This window comes from Sorghum bicolor, chromosome 1 (assembly GCF_000003195.3).
Source record: "Sorghum bicolor cultivar BTx623 chromosome 1, Sorghum_bicolor_NCBIv3, whole genome shotgun sequence".
In the NCBI taxonomy this organism is placed as follows: Eukaryota; Viridiplantae; Streptophyta; class Magnoliopsida; order Poales; family Poaceae; genus Sorghum; species Sorghum bicolor.
This window is the reverse complement of record NC_012870.2, coordinates 3,403,444-3,425,234: the sequence shown is the minus strand read 5'-3', so window position 1 is coordinate 3,425,234 and position 21,791 is coordinate 3,403,444. Positions and strand designations below refer to the sequence as shown.

At 41.5% G+C, this 21,791-nt stretch overlaps 3 protein-coding genes across 22 annotated transcripts; 2 read left to right on the top strand and 1 right to left on the bottom strand.

The window, feature by feature from the left end:
- On the top strand, positions 8,316 to 10,672 carry LOC8081206. The gene is made up of 3 exons (XM_002466201.2): positions 8,316 to 8,515; positions 9,184 to 9,684; positions 9,773 to 10,672. Exons 1-3 carry the CDS (start codon positions 8,380 to 8,382, stop codon positions 10,294 to 10,296), a joined length of 1,161 nt encoding a protein of 386 aa, XP_002466246.1. The 5' UTR covers positions 8,316 to 8,379; the 3' UTR covers positions 10,297 to 10,672.
- LOC8081205 (40S ribosomal protein S2-3) lies at positions 11,978 to 14,169 on the top strand. The gene is made up of 2 exons (XM_002466200.2): positions 11,978 to 12,724; positions 13,725 to 14,169. The coding sequence occupies exons 1-2, from the start codon at positions 12,062 to 12,064 to the stop codon at positions 13,884 to 13,886; spliced, it is 825 nt and encodes a 274-aa protein (XP_002466245.1). The 5' UTR covers positions 11,978 to 12,061; the 3' UTR covers positions 13,887 to 14,169.
- On the bottom strand, positions 15,247 to 19,055 carry LOC110436685. Of its 20 annotated transcripts, none has more exons than XR_002454527.1 (5): positions 18,274 to 19,054; positions 17,881 to 18,008; positions 17,434 to 17,520; positions 15,757 to 15,920; positions 15,247 to 15,512 (listed from the first exon to the last, which is right to left on the bottom strand). XR_002454527.1 is itself a non-coding variant. In XM_021464159.1 (4 exons), exons 1-4 carry the CDS (start codon positions 18,611 to 18,613, stop codon positions 15,442 to 15,444), a joined length of 381 nt encoding a protein of 126 aa, XP_021319834.1. In that variant the 5' UTR covers positions 18,614 to 19,052; the 3' UTR covers positions 15,247 to 15,441. The 20 variants fall into 20 exon arrangements, 2 of the variants coding, with proteins under 2 accessions (XP_021319834.1, XP_021319841.1); XR_002454532.1 differs by lacking the exon at positions 17,881 to 18,008 and having other exon boundaries at positions 18,274 to 18,328; positions 18,546 to 19,054; XR_002454525.1 differs by having other exon boundaries at positions 17,434 to 18,008; positions 18,274 to 18,328; positions 18,506 to 19,053.

Here is a 21,791-nt window from a genome sequence, read left to right as displayed (position 1 = left end):
GTTAGCTTTATTTTTTTATTTAATAGGATTCCTATGAAATACTCCCTCCGTTCCAAAAAGAGTGTCGTTTTAGAATTTCAAACATCTTATTTGATCATTTGTCTTATTCAAAATTTTTACATAAATATTATATATTTTGCTAAGACCTATTTTATCATTAGAGATACTTTACTAATGATTTATTTATTTTATAATTTTTATAAAATTTTTGAATAAGACGAACGGTCAACCATGATTTCTAAAAGTAAAAAAACGTCACTCTTTTTGGAGCAGAGATGACATATCAGTTAAATGTATGTAGATTATGAATATATAGGCTTATGAAGTGTTCATGTGACATAATAATACATTGTGCAAAGGTAGTGGAAGCATCCTTTTTTTATTTTTACATACTTAAATTGATTGTAAACTATTTAGCAAGCATAAATCTAGGTAAATTAGTAAATCAGTGAGATATACAGAAATGGTGCTAAACTTTTACCATAAATCAAGCATCACATTAAATAGGATACCATTAAATTTTCATGATAATTGGAGCAAGATAACTACAATTTCAATTTTGCACTAAAAAGCATAGGCAAACATCTCCAGCAAAAAAAATATACTAAAATTTGTGATATTTTTTATTTACTGCATGAATCTATATATGTTGAGCTGAACAAAATTTGTTTTGTAAGTTTTAGATTTTTCTATGAATTACTACACATTTATCAATTTTCAGTCGATTTAAAGAATAAAAGGAAAGTATACTAAGACAAACACTTTGCATCTAGGTCTTCGTACTTTTGTTATTCTCAACATACTTTGATGTGTATTGTCAATAATCAGAAGATTTTGCATTGCCCTAGAAAAGCTTATATTATTTTTTTTCCTCTTCCCAACGCTGACGGGCCGATTCGGAGCCGACCTGGCGGATTCTGATGGACAGAAATAAGGTGGGAGACTGAAAGTTTGCCTCTATATAAATAGATATAGATTATGTATATATTTCATAGTTGTTTAAGTGCCTTTACATACGTATTTAGTATTCAAACCCAAAAAACATAATATTATTATCATCAAAAGTACGTGTAATGATATATTTCGTGCTTTGCAATTGAAATATTTATAGGGTATTAAAACTTTTTAAGTGTGTTGGGGGTGGCCATAGTCTCCGGGTATGTTTGGTTGCTAGCCACAATCTACCACAACTAACTTTAGGCAAGTGTGGCAAGCCACAAAAAGTGTGGCTAGCAAATTGGTTGCCACACTTTGCCATGCCTAAAGGAATCTTGCCACACTTTTTAACTCTATGATATGTGGAGCCCAAAAGAATCATGCCTAAGCTTAGTTGTGAACCAAACACTTGACAACTTGGTCAAACTTGCCTAAGGTAAAGTGTGGCAAATTGTGGCTAGCAACCAAACACCCCCCACCCACCCCTACATTATTGAGAACCCCCTCTCTCCCACACGCCACCAAGCATCCGAAACAACAAACAAGTAAGATGCAAGAAAGACGGTAATTACAGGAGAGGGCCCTCCACCAAAAACCCAATTGACTGGACCTACAAGAAAATATAACAATGCAAAGGCTGCCAACACAGGAGATGAAGCCGCTACGGCAAAGCATCACCAAGAAGAGGCAAGATTACGGCGGTGAAGACAATAGCGACAAAGTATCCACTATGAAAGCACATGGCAATGAAGCATCAGCCAGAGACAACGAAGCAACAAAGTATCCGCAAGTGGGCCATCTCGCACTCAGGAGCAAGGCATCTGCAAAGGGAGGAATTTGAAGCGACAATGACATCAAAGTATCCGCCCGAGCAGCAGCGATGACAAATCATCCATCAAAGAATAGTGGTAGCAGCAAAGTATCCACTACAAAAGATCGAGCAGCAATGGTGGCAAAGCATCCGACAAAAAGATCAACAATGACGAAATATCCATTATGAAGAACAAAGCGACCACAGCAACACCAACAGAGGTAAGACAGACCGATGCGTATTGTAGAATGAGGCACACTGTACCACCTCGGGTGTTGTATGCTTGTTAAGTAGCATGTTTAAGGCTAATAAAGTTTGACCTAGTTTTATGTGCTTTTGTTAGTAAAGATCGATATGTGTGAAGTTGACTACTTTATTTTTGTGCTTAAACATCTCTAGATGAGTTTATAAACAAAATTTATTTAGTTTCTATGTTTGAAACATGTGGAGAAAATGATTAATAATGCCAAAAATCTTACCTTGTTTCAATTACTCAATAGTTTTTGGAGGATAAAAAATAATTATTCTATATAGGAGCTATCAAGTATGTTAGTGTGCAGACTTATTTTAAGTTTTGTACTTTGTTGTGGAGTGCTTGTTCGTGTCTAGATTAAATGTTTGATAGATTAATTAGTGCTTCAAAGTTTGAATAATATGTTGTTTCCTGGGAGACTTAGAAAGTTTCTAAGTGCCTAGTGTTTTCGCTGACATTGCTAACTTTGGCCCTAGTTACCCACTAATCCGCTGCCCTAATGATCTTGATCTCTTAATAAGTCTGTTCTCTTGAGCTTATCAGCCGAATCTATTGATCATTTAGTAGTGTTTTTCTCACTACAAATCAACCAATAGTATTTTCTATAATGGTTTATCAACAAAACTAACAAGATGAAGAGTGGAAGTTTAGTCAAAGTTGAAGATCTTTTGTTCAACGAATGGGACCCAAATCTTGACCGAAGTCTCAGCACGGTGCGTCGGTGCGTCAGAGTGAGGCAACCAGTAGCTCTGCTCCCGCGGTCCCGCCCATGCCCTGCACCTGCGCTCTGTTTTTTTTTATTTCTCATATTTTTATACAATATTTAAAAAATATCTGCTAAAAAAAATCAGATCAAACCTACGCGATAAAAAAAACATTGTCACTCCATATGCATTGTCAAGGTAACATCTCCCAAGTTAGACGGTGCTTTCCGATGTAAAAAAACTTGTCATGTCACTTCTCCTGCCGTGACAACTCACGCGCACCAAAAATGATGTGATAAGACTGAATTTTTTTAAAAAAATATTTCTTTGATACAACGTTGAATGAAGATGAAGTTTATATAAAAATTGTAATATTCGATGAGATCTACAACTTTATAGTTTTGAGTTTTTGTTTCATCTGAGGATGTTAAAATACTCAAAAAATAATATAAAATTTGAGGACCATAATAATCGCGTAGTAGTGATCGCATTAGAAACATAATATATTTTTTATATGTTGTCAAACGAAGACTTTTTACATCAAAGTTATAGCTCTAAATGATATATACAACTTTATAGTTTTTAAATTTTTTACATTTAAGGTCGGTAAGACGTGTGGACAAATAATATGAAACTTATATATAGACTATAATAGTTTTAAAAAATTAGAAAGGATCAAGAAATATTTGGAGAGAAATATGGAAGCAGAGAAGACTAGATGCTAGTTCAAATCCATCTCAGACTTCATGAGCAGCTAATCTAAAGTTGTCGCTCAACTTAGATTGCATAAAGATTTCGTTTTTTATATGTTTCACATTTGAACGAAAAAACTAAGGAGATAACCTTTCCAATGGCATTGATCCCACATTTTCATTACGTGACAAAAGAAATCACCAAAACAAAATCTGTCTGGACATCGTGTCACCGCATTTTGTGCCACTGGTTTGGGAACCATGACAGAGTACATTAGGGATGTATCAGGGATCCTTGTTCACCCGTAGGCCGTAGCACTATATATTTAGTAGTTGTCACCCTAATTTAGGGCTTAGATTTTGCTTAAATTAATTTATCATTGAACAGCCGCAAAAACAATTATTTTGAACAGTCTCTGGTGGAGTTGAAGCCTGGTTGACAAAAGCAGTTCTAACGACAGTTTTGTGTAATAATTTGTGTATGTATAGTTTGTTGGAAGAAAATAGGAGAAGCCGTATATTCGCGGCGGCTTGGGTTGTTTGACATGGCTTGGCGATAGAAGTCATAAGAAGTCGTAGACTCTGTAAGAAAATATGGCGGGCTATATGTTATCATATTGTATATTTGTAGTAAGGCCTTGTTTAGTTCTAAAAAATTTTGCAAAATTTTTCAGATTCCCCGTCACATCGAATCTTTAAGCGCATGTATGGAGTATTAAATATAGACGAAAATAAAAACTAATTGCACAGTTTGGTCGAAATTGACGAGACGAATCTTTTGACCCTAGTTAGTTCATAATTGGACACTATTTATCAAATACAAACGAAAGTGTCACTATTCATATTTTGCAAAAAATTTTGGAAGTAAACAAGGCCTAGCTAACTATGTTATATAAACATGACATTAAATTAGATTGACTATATATATGCGAGATGTCACGTCATATGTGGAGTAGAATGTAGATAAAGGCACAAGTAGACTTTTATTATTAACCGTGTTCTTATCTTTTGTTTTCCTACAAAAAATAAATTAATAATTAATGTAAAATTATGTACACATTTTATGAGATTTTCGCGTTCCAGCTTGCACGTGGCGAGAGGCGTCGGACAAATGCCGTCGCGTGCTGGGTGGAGCGGAGGCAAGGCAAGGGAAAGGGAGGGCGCAGGAACGTAGGGTGGGTCACGTGACCGGCATGGGCGCGAATGAAATTCGGGCGCCCATGCGGATGCGGCATGCGCGGCGGGGCAGAGGTCCTGCCGCGGGGAACGTGCGTGACGACGACGATCGACGACCCCCTGCTGCCCTGTTCCCTGTTCCCGCTGCGCGTGCCGTGTCCTTTTCCGGACTCCCGCGGTGGCCCGCGGCCCCGCCTCATCACTCCCCTCGGTATCCCTGCTGCCCAATGGGCAATAGGCAATGGGCAAAGCCTGCCGCTCGACGCCGACGCGACCCCACCGCCGCGCCCGCGCCCGCGCGCGCTGCTCTCACCGAGGACTAGGAGCATCCAAGGCAGAAATGGCGGGAAACATGACCGACCGGCCGGCCGTATCATGCAACGCACTAGTAGCGCTCGCTCGGTGCCCTGTGCAGTAATACAATGCAGCATTGCCTGTGCCTGTGCGTACCCAGCCGATGGACTGTGGCCTGTTCTATAGCCTCGTGCAGTCGTACGCAGCCACGTCCGTGGTGGATCGCGAATCCACGTACAGCCCGTGCAGCCACACGCTACCAGTACTACCGTCGCCGGCGGTACGTTTACTACGCGGTGTGCCTCCGTTGGCCCCTCTCTATATGGTGGATGATGGTGAGAGTAAGGCCTTGTTTAGTTCCTGAAAAATTTTGCAAAATTTTTCAGATTCTCCGTCACATCGAATCTTTAGACGCATGCATGGAGTATTAAATATAGACAAAAATAAAAACTTATTGTACAGTTTAAAGAAGCATCTTCTCGATCTGGTACTAGTACTACTGCATTGTGCTCCTCCTCCCTCGTTAACTCGCTCGGCTTTGGTGGTGCCTGTTTGTATAAGCTTATCTGTTGAATCCATTCATCATTTAGCAGTGCTTTTTAAATCATAATAAATCAATAAAATAATATTTGTAGCGGAAATCAGAAGATTTTCGCTGTTCATCACCGCAAGTTTCGCTGCACGGGCCGTGAACACATTACTGCTAGTATTTATTGAAGGCCAGTCGGCAGCGGTGACCACCACCACCGTCCACCGCTCTCTACTCTTCTGTGTCGTGCGTGTCCTGCCTTCATCACGGTCACGGTGGGGGGGCGGCGACGAGGTGGTAAATGACCCGCTGGGGACGCCGGAGATTTACCACAAAAGGCTCATTTTTACTAATGGCTTGTTTAGTTCATTCTAAAAACTAAAAACTTTTTTCAAAATTTTTTATCACATTAAATCTTAAGGCATATGCACGAAGTATTAGATATAGATAAAAAAAAACTAATTGTACAGTTTACCTCGAAGTAAAACTTTTAAACCTAATTAGTCCATAATTAAATAATATTTATCAAATAAAAACAAAAATGCTACGGTCCTGAAATCTAAAAACTTTTCGGAACTAAATAAGGCCCAGTACTGTCTTTATATGGACGGACCTCCAACCAGCTTCGGTTTTACAGCCCTTTGTTATATGCAGGGTACGTTGACGTGCTAATGCATTTGTAGATGACATGGCCCCGCTTTGCTATTCCTGTGGTGACCATCTGCTTTCACGTAGTTTCGACATGAAATGCAATGCTGTTTTTAGACTTTGACCCTGCGTGGCTGCGTGCCCGTGTGCCACATACTCCCTCAGTGGTTGAAAGAAGAGGAGTCTCGCTTCCTCGACAGTCAGATAAATTTAAGTATAACTCGGTCGAGTATGTTTTTTAGATTAATTTATTAGGAAATATATTTCATAATTTAAACTTGCTCTACAATGTAAATATTCGCAAAAGTGCTTGTAAGTTGCAACGAAATCAAATACGTATAGTATCAGATAACATGTAATCGACTAGACGCAAGTTATTAGCGAAGATTATGACTCGGTCACGTACGAGATGAGGATGATGAGACCCAACACGAATAGGAATGGGACCCGACCTGTATTTTCATTATTGCTAAATGTGAACTGTTTTAATTCGTATGAATATGAGTCACAGTCCGGATCGAGTAGGCCTTGTTTAGTTCACGAAATTTTTTGGATTTAGCTATTTTAGTATTTTCGTTTTTATTCGACAATTATTGTTCAATTATAGACTAAATAGGCTCAAAAGATTTGTCTCGTAAATTAGAGGTAAATTATGCAATTAGTTATTTCTTATTTATATTTAATGCTCAATGCATGTGCTGCAAGATTTGATGTGATAAAAAATCTTGAAAAATTTTAGGAATTAAACAAGGCCTAAAATAAAAAGTGAGACGAAAGAAACTATCTCCTATCCAGTTAGATGGAGTGAGGGGGTGGACAAAAAAATAAAAGTATTTTTGACTTCTCAATATTATATCTAGGTATACAAATATATAAGTGTATAGACATAAATTACATTGGAATACAAACTATTTAGATCGATTAGTTGGATCATTGGCTGAGTTTTATTTGTAATAAAAAATGACTGACGGAGGTATCTATTTATTAAGAAAGTATAAAGAGATCAAATGTACATATTATATTTTTTTTCTGTTTATATATGATGAAAAACAGGAGTAAAAAAACAACTGACTAAAAAGTCAAGAAACTGAATGCAGGTAAAGCGGAAACGGGAAAGGAAAAAGAAAAAATAAACAATCTGGCAAAGGACACACAGACGGGAGCAAATGTTTCCTGAACAAAAGGACGCGGGAAACTGAACGCAAAGCGGAAACGGAAAAAAGACACAGACAGGCAACCTTTCCCCAGGGAAACGAACATAAATTTGGTTAAACTTAAAAATACTTTAACTTTTTAAGATTTTTAAAATGATTTATAATTTAGAATGGAGGGAATAGAAATTAGATTAATACTTATATAAATTTGGTTAAATCTAGAGACAATTATTAGATTAATTGAGAAATGAGATTTCTATTATTTTAGGGCAGATGAAGTACTTGAAAACTTGCCTAGGTTTTCTCTGGACTGTGGTGACTGGTGAGCAATGTGTTCGCCAGGCTTCATGGTAAAGTACGTAACCATCATCCATCAAAATTTGCCTACTTTTGTTTCTTTGATTCAAGATGCACGCTTTAGTTTGATCTCTATATATGCTATTCCTCCTTTCTTAAAAAAATGCAGGTTGTTTTAATTCCATTCTAAGTCGTTTTTTAATCTTGACTAAGCTTATATAGAATTTATTGCCATTTATAGTATCAAATAAATATTATATTAAGGCATATTTTTATGGAAGACTTAAATAGAATTTAAATTAGGTCGTAACGTTTATGTGCTTTATTTAAAACCAAGTGAATGTTAAATAAAAGTTTGACTTAAGATTCAATCAAAATGATCTATATTTTAGTGTAGATGGAGTATCACTTTTATGAGGACCTAATAAGGCCTTGTTTGGATGTTACCGGATTCACCTCAATCCACATGTGTTGAAGTGGATTAGGGTAGAATTTAGTTCAAGTTCTACTTCAATCCACTCCAACATATGTGGATTGATGCGAATCCGACTACATCCAAACAAGGCCTAAATAGACTTACTGAATGTACACCAATAAGTTAAAATTGCTAAGCTATCTAAAAGCACACGAGTTTTGTTTTTTCGCATGTCTATTACAGTGACACCCACCTAATCACTGGCTGTGTTGCTCTCGACAGTCCGTCGCCGTCCAAAAGCACAAAACAAGTTTGGGTAATGGCGCTTACACTATCAAGGGGGTGATTTGTAAATATCCAAACAAGGAGGGTTTCAGTGAAGCTGTCCGTCCCGTCTGTTAAACGAAGGGGCACCTCCGCACCTCCCGGGGAAGAAGCCAAGGGAAAGCGAAAGAGAGCAGAGCTTGGCAATGGAGCTTCCATGGGGAATGCTGCTGCTGCTGGTCCTCTCCGTCTCCTCCTCGTCCTCCTCCTCGGCTGCCGCCACGCTCGCCGTCAGTGCTCCGCCCCCAGTGCCTGCGCCTCGTCATGCTCAAGACGCTGAAGGTGACATTGTTTGTGCTTCTAACACCCTTGCTTCTCATCTTATCACACTGTTTTTCTATGCCAATCTTGTCTCTGCTGCCCTATGTCGGGGCCTTTTGTCTGGATTCTTTTAGATCTGCAGGCTGTTCTGTCAAATGAAGTGCATTTAGAGTAGTCCAAGCTTTCATCTCCTAAGAGGAAACATAGATCAAAGTTTGCTGCTCCATGTCTGTCTCATCTAGTTATTTCAGTGTTCTATGCTTGCAAGCACGAAACCTCCAGTTTCACCTCTACATATGTTTGTGCTGGGCAGCTATCTGCTCTAGTACTAGTTTTCATTCAGCACTCTTATTACTTTTCATCATACATCAGTTCACATTTGGGGTTTGCAGTCCAAGAATGCTGTCATTATTTTGTTCCAAGAATGTTCTGTCAAATGCAGTGAGTTAAATTAAATAGTCTATGCTTGACCTCTGAAGAGTGAAGAGGAAACAGAGAACAACCGAGAGCTTGTTCTTCTCTATTTCTGTTTCATCTTGTTCTACCAATGTTCTACATGCTGCATCCTAAGAGTTTTTAATCTGGTTCGAACAAATGGTTGGTCATTGTTTTTGAGTCTGCGCGTGCAGAAAGCGTAGCGAAAGATCTGACTTTTGTTCATGCATCCGTGGCCACTCACACTCACACAGGGCTGCTCATCAACGGCAACTTTGAGACGGCGCCGAGGAAGCTGAACAAGACCCTTATCGTGGGCCGTCACTCGCTGCCCGGATGGACGGTGCAGGGTCACGTGGAGTACGTCTCGGGCGGGCCGCAGCCAGGGGGCATGTTCTTCGCGGTGCCGCACGGCGTGCACGCGCTCCGCCTCGGCAGCCGCGCGTCCGCGTCGCAGAACGTGACGGTGCGTCCGGGCGCACTATACGCGCTGACGTTCGCGGCGACGCGGACGTGCGCGCAGGACGAGTCCCTGCGCGTGGCCGTGTCGCCGTCGCTCTCGGCGCCCGCCGACGTCGCCGTGCGCACGCTCTACAGCGGCGCGTCCGCCGACACCTGGGCCTGGGGTTTCCGCGCCTCCTCCCCCGTCGCGCAGGTCACGTTCGCCAATCCCGGCGTGCAGGAGGACGCCGCGTGCGGCCCGCTGCTGGACGCCGTCGCCATCAAGGAGCTGCCCGCTGCGTACCCGACCAAAGGTATGGATCACCTCACCTTCTCTTTCGGTTCGGGGACTCCAAATCGGTCGTAATCTTAATGACGAAGGACGAATCTTTCCGCATGCAGACAACCTGATCAAGAACGATGGGTTCGAGATCGGTCCCCAGGTGCTGAAGAACTCGACGGTGGGCGTGCTTCTTCCCCCGAAGCAGAAGGACGCGACGTCGCCGCTTCCCGGGTGGATCATCGAGTCGCTCAAGGCGGTGCGGTTCATCGACGCGGCCCACTTCTCCGTCCCGGCGGGGCAGTACGCGGTGGAGCTGGTGGCCGGGCGGGAGAGCGCCATCGCGCAGGTGATCCGCACCGTGCCGAACCGCGCCTACAACCTGTCGTTCGCCGTCGGCGACGCCAAGAACGGGTGCCACGGGTCCATGCTGGTGGAGGCGTTCGCGGGCAACGTGACGCAGAAGGTGCCGTTCGAGTCCGCGGGGAAAGGTGGGTTCAAGGCGGCGGCGTTCAGGTTCGTGGCCGCCGGAGCACGGACCCGCCTCACGTTCTACAGCTCCTACTACCACACCAAGGTCACCGACGGCGTCTCGCTCTGCGGCCCCGTGCTGGACCAGGTCAAGGTCGTGCCCGTGAAGGCGTAGTAGTGAATAATGAAGAATCGTGAGAGCTCCGTCAGAGTGCTCTTGTCGTCTGTAGCTGTGCTTCGTCTTCGTCGTGATTTGGCATGGTGGGTTGGGAGACTACTGAACGAACTCTTGGACCCTTCTGAATCGGATCATGGTGTGCAGAACTTATGCATGGTGTGATGTACTAATCTTGCGAAATTTGGTTGCCCTTCTTGCGAAATTATGGTTTGGTGGTGTCCTCAGGCTGAACCAGACATGCCACGATTGCGGTCAGTTCCAATTGTGGAAACGCATGCGTGATGTCCGGTTGCCGGAGGCATTGATGTAGCCGTGTTCAATCAGGCATTGAAGCAATTGTCTTGATTTGAGATGTTTAAAGTAGTGTCTCCAATTTCCCCGTCTTCAATGCATCCACTGATTTATTATGATTATTACGGTTTATTTAGGGCAGTACTACTTCCTGAAAGTCTGGCCATCCAAGTGCTTGAATTTGGCACACGTTTCCTTTTGTCTCCTTTTCAGCTAGGAGACGATCACCTTGGAACTGATAGCAAATCTGTCAGCTACGAGTATTTGCAATTTGCATATAGCACTATCAGCATTAAGCTACAAGTATAAACACCGCTGAATATTTGACAGATTCGGCAGATGGGTCAAGTAAATAGACTTTCTATTGAAAAGTTGGCCACCCCACCAGGAAGCCTTCAGGAAATAATGCCCTGCAAGACTGCCAAAAATATAAATATTTTCCTTTTCATCGAACAGAATCCAACAATTTGTAGATCCTGACCAATCTTAGTCATGTGTGAATTTACATACATTTGAAGTTTCTCTTATAAAAAAAACAGTGCAATAAGAGCTATTGTATTGAAGATTTTTTTTTAGAAAAGGAACACGCCTTGAAAACACTTTGTTTTGAAAAGTAACAAAAACCTTTCATACCAACCAATTGGAACCAGCAAACTGGCAAGTGTCCAAATTACATCTTACAGCAGTTAGATTATGTACCAAATCAGTTAACTAATTAACAATATTTTTTCTTACAACATATTAGCGATTTTCAATCATTATTTATCCGCTAAGCGAATATGCCACCATGTGAAGTATTCTTGTTCCACACGCTGCAAACGGAGGCCCCGGCCCAAATACAGGTCCATCTGAAGCGCTGCCGCCGTACACTACTTGCTCGTGTGATCTTTTTTTTTTTGAGTGGACGATAGGGATTATATTACTCAATTGAAATGTTTACATTCAGAAAATACAGGAGGAGAGCCAAGCCATACATGACGGCCAACTTCAAGTGAACATGCATATTTAGCTAGACGATCAGCCTCCCTATTACATTCCCTATCTTCATGTGCAAAACGCACATAATCAAAGGATTTTGCCTTTTCCTGGATATCCTTGAGGATCATCACATAAGTACAAAGAGGCATTTCATTAATGTTCCTCACAATGTTAAGGCAATCTGAAGCCACTATTATCTTTCGAATACCACAATCTTGAGCAAGAGCTGGCCGAATACCCTTCTGGTGGGCCAAAAGCTGGGTTCGATTGCTTTGCGTATGGGCCGTTAAACAAAATTCGAAGGTCGATTACAGCATCCTGGCCCATGTTTCAGCCCACGGCCTCCGCGCAGCATCTCCTGGAAAACCCTAGTTCCATCCCTCGACATAAATAGCTCCTCGCCTCCACCACCGCCACTCTTCGCGCCGCCGCAGCCCCCAAACCCTCATCCTCCGTCACTCTCCGGAGCACCCCACCCTTTCCTCACCCAGCCATGGCGGAGCGCGGCGGTGAGCGTGGCGGCGAGCGCGGAGGGTTCGGCCGTGGCTTCGGGCGCGGTGGACGCGGCGACCGTGGCGGGCGCCGCGGCGGCCGTCGTGGCCCGCGTCAGGAGGAAGAGAAGTGGGTACCCGTCACCAAGCTCGGCCGCCTCGTCAAGGAGAGCAAGATCAACAAGATCGAGGAGATCTACCTCCACTCGCTCCCCGTCAAGGAGCACCAGATCATCGAGACCCTCGTCCCGGGGCTCAAGGATGAGGTCATGAAGATCACTCCAGTCCAGAAGCAGACCCGCGCCGGGCAGCGCACCCGCTTCAAGGCCTTCGTCGTCGTCGGCGATGGCGACGGTCACGTCGGCCTGGGAGTCAAGTGCGCCAAGGAGGTGGCCACAGCCATCCGCGGCGCCATCATCCTCGCCAAGCTCTCTGTCGTCCCCGTCAGGAGGGGTTACTGGGGTAACAAGATCGGGCAGCCGCACACAGTGCCCTGCAAGGTCACCGGCAAGTGTGGCTCCGTCACCGTGCGCATGGTGCCCGCACCCAGGGGTTCTGGCATCGTCGCCGCGCGTGTGCCCAAGAAGGTGCTGCAGTTCGCTGGCATTGAGGATGTCTTCACCTCGTCCCGTGGCTCCACTAAGACCCTTGGAAACTTCGTCAAGGTACTACTCGCTCTTATTCATATTATGATGTGATGCTTCTATTATAATAGAAATTTGCAATACCTGCACCTTGGGATTGGTATTAAGGAATGCTAGGACCAGCTAGTAGTAGCATATTGCTGATATCTGAATGATCTTATGTGAAATGTTGAATTTGTAGTGTTAATGTGTTACCTTGATCATGTATCATATGCGATAGGTGGAAGTGCTGGTTTTGTACTTTCACTTCATCAGAAGTTGTTAGTGTATTAATTTATTTCTTAGTCTAAAGAGATGGACACTAATGTGATATCATAATTCTATTATTGAGATTATGAATTTGCAGCGGACACTGTGTACATAGTGTTGTTATGTCTACCTAATTCATTCAGAGAAATTTCTAAAATTGACATCTGAAGCCATCCAAGGTTTGACATCCAGACGGCCAGACCCATATGTCAATGACTCAGGTTGACTCTTCACGTCATTGTGATAAGTCAAATCTCTATACAGGTCATTGTGATATGTCAAATCTTGAAAGGCACGCGGATTGGATTATAATTATCAAAATCTCTCATTCAAGTTAGGTTCCAATTCATCTTTAGATGTACCAGTTTGCTGCAATTTTGTACTTGTTAGGCATTTATTATTGGCTGTCTACTTTTCTAGCACCAAATTCTACCTTCTTAATGGCAAGTATTGGAATTTCTGTATGAACTTAGTTTGTGAATAATGTAGTATCTAAAGTTACAATCTTTTTAAAAAAAGGTTTTAACTTATGTAACACCGTTCTTTAGTTACATATACTTAGCTTGTGAGTCATGCTTATTGAAATTTTTTTAAAAAAGGTTTTAACTTATGTAACACCGTTCTTTAGTTACATATACTTAGCTTGTGAGTCATGCTGTATTGAAAATTAACTTAAGTTTGTTCTGTGGTTACACTAACAGTTGACCTATTAGCATTCTTATATATATGTATTCAGTTCCATTTATCAGTCATTTGGTTTGGTTATGTGCAGGCAACCTTTGACTGCTTGATGAAGACCTATGGCTTCCTTACACCTGAATTCTGGACTCAGACCAAGTTCTCCATGGCTCCGTTCCAGCAGTTCACGGACCTCCTGGGAAAGCCCACCAAGGGTCTTGTGCTTGAGGCCCCAACTGAGACAGCAGAGGCTTAGGATGGTTGAGTGAAGAGCTCTACTCCGTTGGGAGTTGTCTAAATGCACTTTCTATATTATAGTTAAGAACTGTGGGAGTCAACTTAGGTTTCTGTTTTGCCCTGGATGTTGTTCTTTACTGTCAAGTTTTGGATTGTGGTACTTACTATGGTACTCTCTATCAGTGAATGCTACATAATTATCTCATGATAGTCTTTTCACGGTGAAGGCCTTTGGAGGCTGAACTTGAGGCACTGAAGGCTGAGGCCGTTATGGTGCTTGACTGCCTACTGTTCCATTATAATTTGTTGCAGTTTACTAAGGCCTTGTTTTGTTCGCAAAAATTTTGAAGATTCTTCCTTACATCGAATCTTTGGTCGCATGCATGGAGCATTAAATATAGACGAAAATAAAAACTAATTGCACAGTTTACCTGTAATTTGTGAGATGAATCTTTTGAGTCTAGTTACTCCGTGGTTGGAAAATGTTTGTCAAATAAAAACGAAAGTGCTACAGTAGCCAAAAATAAAATTTTTACCAACTAAACAAGGCCTAAGCGTGATTCTAGTGTTCCCAATGTTTCATAGCTGGTCATCTGATTTTAGATTTATCTATCCACGTGATCATATTTTGTTCTGAAATTTGTATTTTGCTATTGTCCTTCATTGTTACTATTTTTATGCCTTTGAAGCAGACATGCCACGATTGGGGTCGTACCCTTGTTCAATCAGGCATTGAAGCAATCGTCTAATTTGAGATGTTTAAAGTAGTGCTCCAATTTTCCCTTCAATGCATCCTCTGATTTATTATTATTACGGTTTATTTAAGGCAGTACTATTTCCTAAAAGTCTGGTCATCCAAGTGCTTTCCCAATAGAATTTGGCAGTGTCTGATTTGGTACTATTATACTCAGGCGGTCTGGCCATCCATGATCCAAGTGCTTTCAAGGCAACAACCTGGTTCGGGCCACGTCTCAAGACTACCACTAGTGAAACCCGCGCGCCATCGCGCGGGAGGATAAGCGAAAGAGGAACCAAATACTTGGAAAAACCTTTTTTTCAGAAAAAAAAATCTCGGTTTCCAAGAACCATGATTATTCTTTAGGAACATGGCATTGCTGCCTCCAGTGTCAAGCCGCAGCAAGGCATACATGGTTTGATGTTGATTACTATAGTGCAACATAGATGAAGATCAGCCGGACAAAGCCTAACAAAAGGGGAGACAAAATACTTATCCTTTAACATTACGACCTTCTGTGATTATACCAGGAAATAAAAAAAAAGATGTTAATTTAGTGCCATTAATTATGCGCGCGGGTTGTCAGGTTTTTTTGTAACAGTGTAGTTTGATTTAACCTAAAGACAGAGAATAGGAAACACGATATACATGGACCATCAGTTTAACAACAAACATGAAGAGGATGTGTCATTTATACATCTAGCAAGGGGGTAGGCAAATTAGGATAACCAACACAAAGGTTGAATGTAACAGACCAATAATTAAGGAGGATAGTCATGAAAAGTCTGTAGATTAGAACAGAAAAACATGTCGCATTATACATGCATAGTCTCATTAGCTAGCACATGAAGAAATGATCACGTGTCCCTTGGACAGGATGCTTTTTGAGTGGTGGTGCTCCTTGGTACTCTGGATGCATAGACCAACATAGCATCATCAGATTCACATCATCAAGTTTGTCAAAAGCCTATCGAGGTGAACATGGTAGATGTTATTTTGGATATACCACAGTCCAGTTACAATATAGTAATCAGGGGGAAAAGTATTGTTATCTCACGTACGATGATATATGAATGTGTTGTAACAATAATAAAGATCGTAGCCGGGACTAATATAAATATTTGTAGCCGCTTAGCTATGGAGTGGAATTTACCTGGTGGCCGAGAGGGAGAGCCCCAACATGTAACTTTGTCGTCAGAGTCTGTAAGTTAGGCTGTTTGGTGAAGCTGTAGCCTGGGCAAGTCTGAATCCTAGGTCGATTGTGTATTAGAGAGAACAGGGTTTGTGAGACGCTAGACAATGACTTGATGTTATAACCTAATAGTGTATAACATAAGGATTGTGAATATGTAGCAGCCAAATCAACACGTAAAATAAAACTATCTAGCAGAGGGACAGAAATTAAAATAAAGCTAATCCATGAGCCCACTTGAGTAGCATCAGAGACTAAAGAAGAGGCAATAAGGTTTCAGTGCTTTGCAAAATCTAATATTTTCATAAAAGACTGACCTGACTATATTTATTGGCAAGGTTAAACTATGTTTAGTAAGTTCCCCGAGTATTTTAAGGATATATTATATTGATACTTTTATGCTCTCATGTTTACCAGCAGCCTAGCACTTTTTACAATAGATGACTACTGTCCGAATATATGTTGTCATGAATAACTTTGATAGAAGCCCTTTCATTGTCTCATGAATTTCGGAACACCAGAAAAAAATACTCCTAGGAAAAAACGTACAACAAATGCAATGTATAACCTCAATATGTAGCATGAACTCATATCTAAGAACTAAAGTAAGGCTGGGCCAATGAGCCATGAGGATGACATTATTGACAATGTAAAATATATGGAATGGAGGAAATGTGGTGAGAATAAAATTCAATTGAACAGAATAGAAGAGAAAAAAAGGTAAAAGCACACACATATATCCCTCAACTGAAATGCTTCTATATTTTGCATCCATCTAATGATGGAAAACATTATGAAACTAATATCATAGTTCACATTCTGTGGCAGATCAAGAAGCAAAAAAAAGATATAAAAAAGACCATATGACAAAAGCAGCAAGGCTTTTGCTTCCAAAAAAGAATAATTCAGGTTGGCAATCTTATGAACCTAGTATACACCATGAATTTTGTCAAGAACACACTAATATATGGAATCATTCTTTGATTATGTAGAAAAATAAATTAGCCAGTCATATATGATTAATAGTGTGTGAGAGACACAAAGACCCTGTCCGATAAGCAGAGCAGAACTGCTATACCACCATTGGTAACTGTAAATATGGCTGCCTACTAAGATGCCTTAGAAAATGATGTATGCGGCCTTTAGATGAAATGCGACTTTGTAAAGCTATGATAGCTACAAATCTTGATTCTACTGGTAGCCATAGAACCCCGTATTACACAAACTAAAATGGCTTCTCTCATAGTCATAGATGAGATGCTAGGAAACTGGTATAACTATAAAAAAAATATATAATGTGTTACTTTGATTCAAAAGATACCTATCAGTAGCATGGTTCTACACACATCATCCTATCCACCTTGTAAGCTACTCTCCATTCCAAATTGTAAGACATTTTAGCTTTTTAGATACATAGGTTCATGGTATCTAACATCCTTTCAATTGCATAAGATTATTAGCTGTCTCTGAAGCTAATTCACGTGTCATTAAACGTTAAATGTCAATATTTGAAATAGTTAATTAGTTCCTATGACATATGAATTTCCAGACAATGCCTTTTCTTCGATAATATTCTTTGCTAAAGATGAAAGGACATTTAACAACAGATAATATAGAGAATGCTTGCTTTCAGTCTACCTCCCATTGGTTAATGGCAAACAGTTTGAGCTCCGCAGCCATTTTCCACCGTCATGAGTCCCATAACGGTCCTTTGTCATGAGCATTCTGGATCAAGTCACAGACAAATAAAAGAGAGCATGTGCCATTCTTTGCACAAAAAAATAATTAGACCATGGGACTATTTATTACAAAAAAATTTACCAATCCAAAGTCAAGTCCAAGAAGGAATAGTATTCACCAGACAGGTATAGGAAATGTAAAAGGTTGGCCATGGAATTACACGTGTAATAGTGAAGCTCCAGAGACGTTTGGGAGGAAGGTCAGTCAGAATTGACAAAAAAGGAAAAGTACCAGGCTATCAGAGAAACTGATTTCAAAAGGTTCTGAACCAATTAATCGCAGGAACTATCATAACATTATTTATTACAGTGGGAGTACATAAAGAAATAAAATGGACTATCTTACTTTTGTAGCGTATGGTCTATGAAGGACATGAGAAGCCTCGATTATGTGAGAAAACAACTGAAGTAATTGTATATGTTCATATTGGAAACATTGCTAGCGAAAGTGTATTTGCCTGGTTACAGTGCGGCCTGAAAGGAATAGTAAACTAAGATTATTAGAGAGTAATCGTCGTAACCACCTATTATAAATAAATTTCCTAGGCCAAAGCAGTATGAACATTTCGATTCATGGTGAAGAGGTTCACTGTAACTTTCCTCTAGAATCATGGTTATATAACCAAGCAAGTGAAAGACAGTTGCACGTTTTCACCTTATAACTATAGTTTTAGAACTGTAAATGAAGTACAAAAAATGTGTCTCACAAAAGCGAGCCTGAAAATGGTCCAAAAAGTACCTTAAAATTGTTCGTCATAAACTAAAGCAGTGGGACTTGAACTCCCATTCTACTCCTGGCAATGGGAAGTTCACATTAAAAATAAACATCTGTCAATTGCGTGTGTACACAGTAATTTTGTTTTTCCTTTTTATTCTACAATATAGTGGTTTCTTGCTAATTTAGATCGGTAGCAGAATAAAAGTCTAATCAACTTAAAACAATTGAAACCATACACTGGGGCAGTGATGACCTTCGAATCAATATCAACAAACAAAAAGCAAGGCACAGACCTGGATGAGGAGCGTGTCCGCGTCTCTCTGTTATGGGGCTGAATCTGGCGAGGAGACAACGGTTCCATCCATAGGGGCACACGGAGGGAGAGAGAGAGAGAGGAGCTAGGGGCAGGGTCGCCGTTGGGCGCTCACGACCTCTAGGGTTTCCTGTAGCACAAGACCACACGCGGAGTAGGGGGAGGAAGCGGCGTTGGGGAGGCAGCCACGCCGGCAGCCACCGGCAGGGCTCGGTCGCGTCGCCGAGGAGGGGGCGTTCGCACCCACGGCCAGGTGCGGCCACCCACCGCGTCGGGCTGTACGGCCGCCGCGCTAGGGGCCGCGCACGCCGAGGCTGCCGCACCGAGGCCGTTGTGCCGCCGTCGTTGCCGTCGGGGGAGAGAAGGAGGCAGAGAGGGAGAGGGAGAGGGAGGAAGGGAAGGTGCAGGAGGACGTGGTGGAGGCGATGCCCGTGGGAAGAGAGGCGTCGGGGTCGGGAAGGATCGGGAAGGAGGAGAGGTAAAAGCAGAAGCTGGAGTATATATTTATCCATGTGGATTCAGTGAGAAGCCGAAGAAAGCCAAACAAAAACAGAGAAGGAGTCAGAGAAGTTCACAAGAAGCGCGGGAAGCTGCTCCAGAAAGAAGCCGCTCCAAGCAACGACGACCAGACGATCAAATATCCAATGGAGGAAATTAATTGAGGTGACGTGGACCCTGCTTCTTTCCCTGGAAGCTGTCGGAGAATTTAGGGGAGAAATTCTCCATGTACACTCATATAGTATCAGGAATCGTTCGTCACCGCCAACACAGTAGACAAGTTACCAAACAAGGTTAGGGTGTTTCACGTTTACAATTGTCTCCATTTCAGCTAGTAACACGTCTCCTGTAGGGCCCCGTTTCTGATTTCCCGCAGGAAATTCACTCATTAGGGGATAATAAGGATGGTATAAATTTTGCCCCTAAAGGGAATTAAACGGGGCTAAAGTTGTCCCCATCGGGGGTTCATGGGGCCGGGGATGGTATGTCTGATCCCGTTCCCGCTTCGTGCCGGGACCCGACTCTGAACGCCCATATATTTATAAGGTCCAATAATTATGATATATAAGTAAAGTTGAAACCCTAATCTTTCACTTTCTTAGTCTCAAATATGAATCTTTGTAGAAGAAATTTGTTTGTATAATGAATTCATGAATATGTGAATAGTTAACATCACATAAACTAATATGAACTAACGCGAATACGGGGAACCCCACGGGGATTATTCCCTGCACGGGGACAAGGATGGGGGAAGTTTCTTCCCTATAGGGACGGAGATGGGGAAGCACTCCCCGACGAATAATTCCCCATTGACATCTCTACTTTTGTCTCCTTTTCTGCTATGAGATGATCACCTTGGAACTGATAGCAAATACTCGTAGCTGAATACTGATAGTGCTATATGTCTATGTATAGTTTGCAATGTTTACACATACACAAATTTTCTGTGCTTTTCTGTTGAAAAGTTGGCCACCCCACCATGAAGCCTTCATCAGGAAATAATGCCCTATAAGACAGTGCCAAAAATATAACATTTTCATGATCATCAAATATAATTTAGCGATGAGGAGTTTCTACGATTTGTACGTCCTCACCAATCTTGGTTCAGTCCAAATTTACATACGCTTGAATTATATATTTAGAGCGCTGGCTGGTAAATACAATTGAACACAACGGCAAGCATTGACGGTCTATCCATTTTTGGGCCTGTTTGGTTCTCTTCCCAGGTGAGCCAGGCCTGCATCAGCCAGCCAAGCCCGCTTCAGCCTGACTCAATGCATGCAACACTTCTTTGTTTGGTTGTATGCATGAGACTAGCCACGCTAGCTCCAGCTGGTGTTTGGTTGCCTGCATTTGCTTTTATTCAAAAACTGGCCAACAGGAACTATGTTTGGTTGCCTGCACCAAGGTTGATATGGAGAATACAAAAGTTGGCATGAAACTGATAGCATATGAAAATCATAGCCTAAGACCTTTGTTCAAAACTGACAGCATGCATGAAAAAGAAGCTTTAAGAGCTAAAGTTGCTGAAGAGGAAACTTTAGGTCTTAAGCATCTTTTCGATGACTACAACCAACATAGTAGCAAGTTATTTAGATTGACACCATTGGCTTTAATATAAGAATGATTTGAAGTACTCAACTAGCCTTCAGCATAGGGGTCGAAGAACTCAACATGAATAATATTAAAGCACCCCCCAATGCTATGCATCTTTATTGGCCACATAGAAGGAAAGACAACCAAAAATAGGATAAAAAGTAGTTTACTTTTGGCCTCAACTCTTTTATTAAGTGCTATAGCATAAGAACATGTCAATGGTGGCTGTCTAACAAATGAAAAGAACACAAATCAACACAGATTATTTCGAGCAACCCAGACTCATGGCACCCATGAAATGTTTTAGCCTCATCACTGAGTGCCATCAACTTGAGGTGCACCCAAGAGTTGCATTCGAGTCGATGATGCTAGAAAATTTGATGAATCTCATGACAAACAACAGCAACATGAAATGTACACAACATACAACCACCTCAACTAAGTACCATGTGCATCATTGGCCAGAAAAAGATCAATTAACAGAGCATGCCAATACAGTGAAGGCCAAATATAGAACATCACAACCACTGGCCACAATCTCAACCCAATTAGATAGAAAAATGCACCGGTCATCATAACATATGTCTTCAATCTCATCCCAAATAATTACTCAAATAGCTAGGTCATCTTAGCCCAATTTTGAGCATGCCAATACGGTGAAGGTCATTGTAGTTGAAAATTTAATTTAAGTTCTTTTGCCATTCCTCATCCCACTTACTCATAGGGCCATCATATTTATCAACAATATTGACTTAAACAGTAGCTCAGGAAAAATGCTTCAACAAATAGTAGCAAAAAATCTCATAAAAAAGCCCCCTAGGACATATCCTCAGACCAAATGTGCAACATCATAGACTAGGACAATGGATCAAAAACAAAAGGTGTCATCACAGACCTGAGCAGTACCTTAGGGAAAAAATACATCTTCATATAGTTGTTCATAATCTCAAAAAGTAACACATGCATCCAAATCAAAGAACGCAGATTAAAGGGAGAGGTAAGAGGGAGATTAGATGAACAAAATATCCACATCAATGAGCAGGAGACCCAACAAAGCACAACAGGAGTTAACGGAGGTCAGATCTGCAAGCACAGATCCTAAACAAACATGATTTGCATACATAAGTTAGGA